Source organism: Fonsecaea erecta (assembly GCF_001651985.1).
Source record: "Fonsecaea erecta strain CBS 125763 chromosome Unknown Scaff8, whole genome shotgun sequence".
Taxonomy (NCBI): domain Eukaryota; kingdom Fungi; phylum Ascomycota; class Eurotiomycetes; order Chaetothyriales; family Herpotrichiellaceae; genus Fonsecaea; species Fonsecaea erecta.
In genome coordinates, this window is record NW_017387251.1 from 1,534,132 (window position 1) to 1,544,005 (window position 9,874).

The 9,874-nt window shown below is 52.9% G+C and overlaps 2 protein-coding genes across 2 annotated transcripts; one reads left to right on the forward strand and one right to left on the reverse strand.

Annotated features, from left to right (window-relative positions):
* Positions 1 to 254: 254 nt before the first annotated feature.
* AYL99_09215 (hypothetical protein) lies at positions 255 to 4,731 on the reverse strand (the record flags this gene model as incomplete). Its single annotated transcript, XM_018840722.1, has 4 exons — positions 255 to 532; positions 639 to 3,827; positions 3,878 to 4,045; positions 4,092 to 4,731. 4 exons carry the CDS (start codon positions 4,729 to 4,731, stop codon positions 255 to 257), a joined length of 4,275 nt encoding a protein of 1,424 aa, XP_018690469.1.
* Positions 4,732 to 5,507: 776 nt separating this feature from the next.
* Positions 5,508 to 9,491, forward strand: AYL99_09216 (hypothetical protein; the record flags this gene model as incomplete). Its single annotated transcript, XM_018840723.1, has 1 exon — positions 5,508 to 9,491. One exon carries the CDS (start codon positions 5,508 to 5,510, stop codon positions 9,489 to 9,491), a length of 3,984 nt encoding a protein of 1,327 aa, XP_018690470.1.
* Positions 9,492 to 9,874: the final 383 nt, after the last annotated feature.

Here is a 9,874-nt window from a genome sequence, read left to right on the forward strand (position 1 = left end):
GCTGGATGAAAGCCTGATCGTCGTATGGAGCAGTCCCTAAGCCAAAAGTCCTTGCAGGTTGGTGTGTATTCGTACATGCCATCTCACTCATCCCCAGAGCATCATCGGGTCCCCTCAAGCCCTCTTCGCCTCCGGGCCATCTCCACGAGGAGAATGCCGCCGCGCCTCTTTTGAGGAATAACGTACCGTGGAGCAACGTGTTCCTCTGACCTGACTGGAATGCGTTCAGCGACCCCTGCCTTCAGGACTGCTTGCTAAGAGTCCACAGCCTCTGCTTCTTGCTCTTGGTGCTCCCGGTGCTCTTGTTGCACTTGCTTTTGGCTGTCATCGTCCTCCTGCCGCTCTTTCTCTTCTCTCTCGGCGAAGAATTGCCGTCGATACTCAGAGAGAGTATGCGCCACCTTTTCGAAATCCCTCACCTCATTAGCCCTCAACCCTGCAATCACCAGCTTCAACCCGGCATGGAATGCGTCCCGTGTGGATTTGTCTTTGATGCCGCTGGCCGAGCTCATCTGGACAAGGATCGTCTCGTCTGCAAGGAAAAGCACATCAGCACGGGGAACCTTGACCGGGGAAAAGAGTGGAATATAATTCAAGCTCAGCAGGCCGAAGAGAAGATATCAGTATCCACCACGTACCTGGAAGTCCAAGCTGGGCAAAATGCTGTTCCTCGCAGCTATGGTCAGTACAAATTTGGCCGGAAAGTTCAGTGGGACAAAGGGGTCGGGACGGGTCAATGTTGTTGCTATACGTCAACGAGCGATAGCCAGTCTTGACTGTGTCTGGGTAGTCGGAGTGAAAGCGGTAGCTTTTGAAAGCGCTAAGTGGTGTCTTGTACGGCACATAATGCGCAGGTGGTGCGCAGGTACCATGCAAGAACGGAACCGCGTCGGTATCTCGACTTGATCCAGGGGGTGGTCTGACCAAGGTGTCAGCATCGGTCAACTGGTCCACGGACTCGAGATCATCTTTGGTGTTTGCTGGCACTTCCGACACCGCAGCAACTCCATTGACGCCGACGTCTGCGTCGACATAAGAGGTGTCAGACTCAATAGCACCCGATACATCTCGTGCTCTATCGACTGGAGTCCCAGCATCTGTATCGGGCCGGCTAGCAGCGGCAGTCCCTGAAGTCTCGTGGAAGTCTTGAAGCCCATCTTCCGGCACAGTCGTCGGCGTGACGCTGTCAACCGGCGCTGTCTCAGGATCATATTCCTCAGACTCGTCCTCGGACTGTTGCATGGGCTGTGAAGTATCGATAGCTGTTGGTTGGTATTCCTCCTCATCATCTGAGCCAGACATGCTCGCACTTCCATTACTGTCGCTGTCCACATCCATGGCGTCGTCGGAAGGCTGCATCGTCTCCACGTTTTCTGGCAAGTGCTCATGCGTTTCAACATAATCTTCTGGTTCAGGCGAGATCTCCATGTCATCTGCTTGAATTTGCTGTGCAGGATTGGCAATCCCAATTGACTGCGCGGGCTCGGTTTTCCCCCGAAGCGCCCCATGCATATCTTCGCGATCCATGCTAGCGTCAACCTCAGCGTCGACAGTTTCCTTGGCAGCCACAGTATCAGCGGGCATGCTGAGCGAGCCCTGTTGCGTCTCCATAGTTTCTTCGCGATTGTCAAGATGGCCGTTGCTCAAATCTAGTTGTGACTCGGAGATCGAATCTGTGGCCGGGTGCGATGGATCTGGACCAGCAATCGACTGCTCTTTGGTGGGAGCCGCTTGAGCTTCGGCCAGCTTTTCAAGCCTGATTTGTTGCAGCTCATCAGAATATCTTTTTTGACCCGATCGACCTTCCTGCAATTGCTCCTCGAATTTGGAGATTTCCTCAACTAATCTCTTCTCCTGCAGCCCTAATCGATCCAATTCGAGGTGTGTGGTTTGTATTTGAGCACGAACTTGTGCCAATTCCTGACGCACATCCTCCAACCGCGTCTCGGTCTTTTTCACTTTGGCATTCAAATCAGGCAAGCCTTCTTGTAACACTTGCTGCCGTTGAGCACGCTGTCTCAGGAGTGCCTGTTTCAACGCTGCCTCTCTTTCTTGAAGTTGTGCAGGGCTTAGTTTTGAGATCACCGGAGGGACAGTAGGACCTACAGGCTGGCGCTGAGTTACAGGCCGGGAGACACTAGGCAGTTCCACGGTGTGCGGTACAGGTGAACTGGTCAGTTGTTGATCTTCTTTGGTCACTGCGGGCGTCGGCGGGTTCGAGGACGATGGAGACTCGACTTGACTTCTGGTTCGTTTGAGCTTGTTTCGCTGCTCCAGCTCGGCAATTTTGCGACGCATAGCTTCAATCTCCGACTGTTTCGCACGATACAACTCATCCTTTCCTGAGTCACCGGTTGAGGCTTTTCGCAATGCTATTGTCGGAGTCTGATTGACGGGCGTCGGCTTATTCAATACTGAGGCGGCTGCCGAAGAATTTAGAACAGGTGCTGCGTCGTCTTCTTGCACATCTTGCTCTGAATCCGTACCCATCGCCATAGCGTCGCTCTCGGGCTCTTCGAAAATCTCCCCTTCCGACTGGTAGTCGGCTTCAACATCTGGAAGGGGTCGCGATGGTGTATACGGCAGATTCTGTTGTGTGTTCGGCTTCTTAGGAAGCGGTATGCCCATCATAGCTGAATCTGTGTTCGAGGGCCGTTTTGCTGGGACTGTGGAAGGCGATAGTGGCTGGAAATTTGACAGGCCAACTGGCGTTTCATTCTCGGCAGTCTTCGCTTGTCTGTTGCCCTCTGTGGAGCTCAGTGATGCCTCGATCGCTGATCTTGCAATCTCGTCGAAAGCAGATGGTTCATTCGAGGACATGAACAATCCCGGTATCAACGATGGCATCGAGGGTTGACTCTCAAAGGCAGATATTCCGTCTGCCGGCGAATTCATGAGGCTCTCGACAAAGGGGACGTTCATTATAAGCTCGCTGCCGATTTCGCGGCCGATTGCCACCGGCTCTGTGGGAACTTCCGATACACTACCTGCTGTCTTTGCCTGCGTTTCGCGTTTCAGCTTTTCCATTTTCTGTTTCACGAGCTCAGTCTGAGCCTTCGGCTTCGTTCCACTCGTTCCTTGAGAGGCAGCCACCGGCTCTGCCGGCAGCACCGACGGAATTTGTGGACTAGCGGAAGGCATGGCAACGCTGGTTGTGTCCGCAGATACGGTAGTCACAGTAGTCGGTTTGGGTCCTTCACGCTGGCTCAGGGTGCTTGATGTCGGGTTAGGGGTGGGACGGCCTGTCTTTGCAGCGAGCAACTGGGCAATGCGATCTTTCCTCTCCAAACTGGGACTTGGTACCGACTGTTGATTCCTGGTATCCACGATGGCCGGTTGCGCTATAACCTCACTGCTCCCACTTAGGCCAAGGGTGGTGGAAGAGGGAAGAATCATCGAGGATTGCGATATAGCCTGAGCCGTTGAGACTGTGGGTGTGTCCTTCTGTAATTCCGCCTTCGGTTGTGATGAAGCCGGTGGCTGCGAGGCTGTCGACGATACATTGCCACCAACCAGAGGATGTTGCTCACCGTGCACTTCCTCGCGGGCTTGTGATTGACTAAGTTCCGTCCTGAGGCCGAGCTCTTCATACAATTCATGCAAGATTTGGGGATTTATGCCTTCCTTGACCAGATCTGGGTAGAGGATCTTGTGGGGCACGAGCGATAAAACTGCGCCCTTCGCAAGTTGTCGCAGCTCAGCAAGGGACTTATTGTCATAGCTTCTCTCTACTGGCCTCAGATTGGCGCTTTTCGAGGGTTTACTAGAGGAACCAAAGCCACCTAGTGCTCGGTCGTTGATTGCCGCAGGACGAGTCGGGTCGTACGCTTACGAGCAGATTAGCAAGGCCCAGAGAGAGTGGGAGTTCAAAACTCACGCGAGACATTTCCATCAGCTGCTGAATCAGGCTCGGTGGCGTGGTTTGTATCTTGGGGATGCGAAGCTATCATGGACTGTTCAACTGCTCCCACCATAGCCTGCTTTTGGGCACTCGCGAATAGCATATCGACATCTGATCTGGAGCCAAAAGACGGAAGTGTCTGATCTGTGGCCTGATTAGACAAAGACCATACGAAGAGTAGTTTACATACCCTTGTCACGATCTCTTCCTTTGGTAAATGTGTGCGCAGGGTGTGAGATTCCACCTTGGACAGTGCCATACGTCTGAGTGTCTGTCTGCACATCCATTCCACCTCGTGAGCCAGGTTGCGCACCATTGAATTGATCTTCGGTCTGTTGGCGAGGTTGTTCATTTGGAACAAAGCCAGCGCCAAAGACTGCGGCTCCAGCTGCCACATGTTGAGGATAGGGTGAGGAAGTGGAGGTATTCACGGAACCTGGCAGCTGCGGATATGCAGCACCGGGTATTGGCACTGGAGGAAAGTTTGGAGGGGGTGGAGGCGGGAAACCCGCACTTGCAAATTGCTTGAAGAAATCGGAATTGAACGTAGTAGTAGGAGGGGGAAACGGAGGATGGAAAGGAGGCGCAGGAGGACGAATCTGTGAATTGACATCGAATCGTGGGCCATTTGCAGCAGGCGACGGCTGCTGTTGGTAGGCGGGATGCGTCTGGATTTGTCCCTGCGGTGGCGGAACCTGCTGAGGGATGCCTGGAGGAGTGTTTATCGGCTGCTGCAGGCCATTAGATGAAAAAGACGGGTAGTAAGACTGTTGAGGTGCGTATGACGGCGTGCCTGCGTACAACGGGGTGGAAGAGTAGGGATGCGCCATCTCTACGGCGTTGAGCAGCGGAGCGCACTGCGATTCGACAGAAAGCAAGTCAAGATGGGCGATGTCATCGACAGAATCTGATGTCCCCACAAAGACGCGCTCGCACTGATTCACACAAACTGCTCCTCATCATCACTGAGACAGCTCGCGAGACCAGTCCTCGACACGCGCAAAAACGAAGGGCGACCTTCTTACTGCTGCGTCACAATGCCCGCCAACTTCTTCACGTGGATCAATAATGCCCCTAAGGAATCTCTGAGGGTCGAGATCGGTGCAGAAGGGGTACTCGTCGTCCTCGAGGTCGTTGTGGTTGACACTGTCATCTTCTACAGATATAAAGGCGGCCGAAATGCAGAAGTCGAAGACTCGACTGACTTGGCATCCTGTCTACGGCAGTCGCTATGGCGGTGAAAGGCATATTTCTATACAGTTCCTGTCGCCCACCGTACCTCCATGGGCGGTGGCGTGCCCGCACGTGATGGACTGGTTGCTCTGCAAAGTGACGCCTTCCCCAATACAGAAGCACAAACAAAACATCGTCATCAAATCTGGATCACGACGAGGCTCCCAACACTCATCAGCCCTCATCCCACATTGACAACCTGGACACCGTCAACTTTACTAACATTCTCAGCCCATAGCATCTTGTCGCATGTGAAAAACAGTCTTTTCTTTGTTTTACTGGTGGCGCCATGCTGCTCCACGACCGCAGCCCAGACACCTCTCCGTTCAGCAACCATACTCAACGGCCTTTCACCCGATCAGTCCATTCCGACATGTCTGTGCCCTCACCGATGTCCCCTTCAAGCTTCAGCAAGTCTCTCCTCTTTGCCTCCCCGACGCCTACACAAACATCGACAGCCAGACATGAGCGCCAACAATCGTACTCTCCTACAGCAACCTTCAGCGCTGTCCCCTCCCACCTCCGCACCCATTCACTCCAGCGACAGGCAAGTACGTCCAGTACCTTTGCACCCAAATTCATCAAATCCGACGAAATGAGGAAAAGCGAAGATAGAATTTCAGCCATTGAAGGCGAGAATGACTTCTCTGGAAAGCGCTACGTATGGGTTAAAGATCCTGAAAAAGCATTCATCCGGGGTTGGATAACAGAAGATCTTCCGGGGAATAAGGTCCTCGTACAGTTCGACAATGGCTCATCAATAGAGGCCGATGTCGACGAGGTGGATAAGGTCAACCCAGCAAAATTCGACAAGGCCGATGACATGGCAGAACTCACCCATCTCAACGAAGCTTCAGTCATCCACAATCTGTACACCCGATATCAGGCTGATCTGATCTACACATATTCCGGCCTGTTCTTAGTGGCCATCAATCCTTACTGTCCCTTGCCTATCTACGGCAACGACTACGTGCGGATGTACAAAGGCCAAACCCGAGAAGACACTCGTCCCCATATCTTTGCTGTCTCAGATGCCGCCTTCCGCCGTTTGGTCGAAGAGGGAGAGAATCAAAGTATATTGGTGACCGGAGAGTCTGGAGCGGGCAAGACCGAGAATACGAAGAAGGTCATCCAATACCTCGCTGCGGTTGCCACATCAGATCTGGACACGCCCCTGACAGGTAGGACGCCGGGAAAACAGCTTTCAAATCTCTCCCAGCAGATCCTTCGCGCCAACCCGATCCTGGAATCGTTTGGCAATGCTCAGACCGTCAGAAACAACAATTCCTCCAGGTTCGGCAAATTCATTCGCATTCAGTTCACTCGATCTGGGCAGATTGCTGGTGCCTTCATCGATTGGTATCTGCTCGAAAAGTCTCGGGTGGTAAAAATCAGCCAGCAAGAAAGGAGTTACCATGTTTTCTACCAGCTACTGGCAGGAGCGGATCAAAGAATGAGAGATGCATTGCTTATTTCAGGCATGGACGTGGAGGATTTTGCATATACACGAGCCGGTAATGACACCATTGGCGGCGTGTCGGATCGAGACGAGTGGAACACGTTGATTGAAGCATTCCACATCATGAATTTCTCCGAAAAAGACCAAATGGCCGTTTTCAGGACCGTCGCTGCCATCTTACACCTGGGCAATGTTGCGGTCCGGCAAGAGAGCAGAGCGGCAGACCAGGCTTCGCTCGCCCCAGAAGCTCGAACTTCGGTAGACAAGGCATGCCGACTATTGGGTGTCCAACCAGACCCGTTCGTGAAAGCCCTTCTACACCCCAAAGTCAAAGCCGGGCGGGAATGGGTGGAGAAAACCCAGACCCCAGAGCAAGTGCGTCTTGCCTTGGATGCTCTGGCGAAAGGCATTTATGAGCGTGGCTTCGGGGACCTCGTCTCAAAAATCAATCACCAACTGGACAGAGGAGGGGTCAGCAGCGATGACAGCCACTTTATCGGAGTACTTGACCTTGCTGGTTTCGAGATTTTCGAGACGAATAGCTTTGAACAACTCTGCATCAACTACACCAACGAGAAGCTCCAGCAGTTCTTCAATCACTACATGTTCGTTCTAGAGCAAGAGGAATATGCTCGTGAGCAGATTGAGTGGCAATTCATTGACTTTGGCAAAGACCTCCAGCCGACGATCGATCTGATTGAGCTGCCCAATCCAATCGGGATCTTTTCCTGCCTCGACGAAGATTCGGTAATGCCCAAGGCTACAGACAAATCCTTCACGGAGAAGCTCAATTCCTTGTGGGAGAACAAGACGCCAAAATATGCACCTGCCCGTACTCGGCAGGGGTTTATTCTTACACACTACGCGGCGGAGGTCGAGTATTCCACCGAAGGCTGGTTGGAAAAGAACAAAGATCCTTTGAACGATAACCTCACTCGGCTGCTGGCTGCGTCGAAAGACGAGCACATCGCCAGCCTCTTTTCCGACTGTGTTGATGAAGTCGACGAGCCGTACAGCCCCCGAAGTCGCGTCAAGAAAGGCCTGTTCCGCACCGTGGCGCAAAGACACAAAGAACAATTGAGTATTCTGATGAGACAGCTGCACTCCACCCAACCTCATTTCGTCCGCTGCATTCTACCCAACCACAAGAAAAAGCCCAAGCAGTTCGTTGCTCCGCTGGTCCTGGACCAGCTCAGGTGCAACGGCGTGCTTGAAGGGATCCGAATAGCACGTACCGGCTTTCCCAACCGTTTGACTTTCGCAGAATTCCGGTCAAGATACGAGGTGTTGTGCGAAAATATGCCGAAAGGATACCTAGGAGGCCAGGAGGTTGCAAAGATTATGCTTGATCGACTGAAGATGGATCAGTCCAACTACCGCGTCGGTCTCACGAAGGTCTTCTTTCGTGCAGGAGTGCTGGCCGATTTGGAAGAGCAACGTGACAGCTTGATCCGGGAGATCATGTCCAATTTCCAATCTGTTGCTCGAGGCTTCATGCAACGGCGCTTGGCCTTCAAACAGCTGTATCGTGCAGAAGCCACAAGGGTCATTCAACGAAATCTCAACGTGTACCTTGACCTCCAAGCCAATCCGTGGTGGCGGCTCTTTGTCCGGATGAAACCTCTGCTGGGAGCGACTCGAACCGCAAGCGAAGTCAAAAAGCGAGACGAGAAGATCGAGCAACTGCAAGCGAAGGTGAGACAAGACGCAGCCGAGAGACAGCGGGTGGAAGAAGAACGGAGGCGGGCAGAAATTGAAGCCCACCGAATCCAACAGACTTTGGATTCAGAACGAGCACTGGCTCTGGACAAAGAGGAGATTTTCAAGCGATTACAATACCGAGAAAACGAGCTGAGCGAGAAGCTGGCCGAAGCGATTGCCGAGCAAGAGACCCTGGAAGATCAATTAGACGAGGCATTGGATTGCAAAAAGAAGACCGAAGAAGAGCTGGTCACTCGTCGGGAACAAGTTTTGCAAGCTGGCCAGATCATAACGAGACTGGAATCGGAGAAGAAAGAGCTTCAACGACAGATCGACAAACTGGAAGACGAGCTGGAGAGTGTGGAGAAGTCGCATACTCAGAACGATGACCGGCTCGAAACCATCAGTCAGGAGCTTCGTTCGTTGCGAAGCAATCTGAGCGTGAAAGACCGCAAGATATCGGAGCTCGAGGCGAATCTCCACCAAGCGGAAAAGGACAAGGAAACGCGCACCTCGAGCCTGGAGCAAGAAGTTCGATCTCTGAAGAGCCAAATCTCACAACGCGACCGGGCAACGGAAGGTCTTGAGCAAGAACTTCGGTCACTGAAGAGCCAACTCTCCCAGAAAGACAGAACGACTGAAGACTTGGAGAAGAAACTTCACCGTGCCGAGTCCCTCCGAGCGGAAGAGAACAGGAAGCAGGCAGAGGACTTTGACGTGCAAGTCCGCTCTCTACGGAATGAACTCAATGCCAAAGAACGCAAACTGCAGGAGCTCGAGACCGCACTGTCCAAGATTGACAAGGACGCCGAGGCCAAACTGGCGCAAGCCACGGGCGAATTGAACAACACCAAGAAGCTGCTCCGAGAAACCCAAGGCCAGAATGAAGAGCTTAGGAATCAAGTCACGAGCATGTCCCTGGCCTCCGCCAAGCACGAAGAGTCACTACGTCGCAAGGAAGGCGAGGTATCGGCCATCATGGCGGACCTGGAACAGCACCAGCGCGAGAAGGCGGATTTGCGGAGAGAAAATGACCGGCTGAAGGGAGGACACGAGGGCTTGGCTGCGGAAAAGAGAGAGGTAATGGCACAGATGGAAAAGATGCGGGAGCAGAGAACTAGGATGGAACGGGAGGCGGTGGAAGTCAAGAAGTGTCTGGAAAGGGTGATGCCCTTTTTCTCGCAGAACTTCACATGAGAAAGGGGGCGAGTGACAGTTACGCACGGGACATGGCAACGAGATGAAGGCGATGGCGTCGACAGCGGCTTCTTGAATGGGCCTGGCATGAATCGTTTTAATGTGTTTGGCGTGTTGTTTGGTTATGCATATTCACTGCAGGCAGGATGTTCTCAACACTGTATATAGTTCTCGATTGGACAGCAATCAATACTGTGTATGTGAGAGGTCTTGTTGTTGTTGTTCTTCTTCTTCGCGAGGCTGAACCGACCCTGACGCTTTTTCGTCATGAGAATTCGCCCAGACGCTGGCTCACGTCGTCGTTCAGCATTATCCCTCGCACGTAATGTCCTCCACGTCCATCAAACACGCCCCAATGTTGCTCAACGATGTTTCGGGACGAG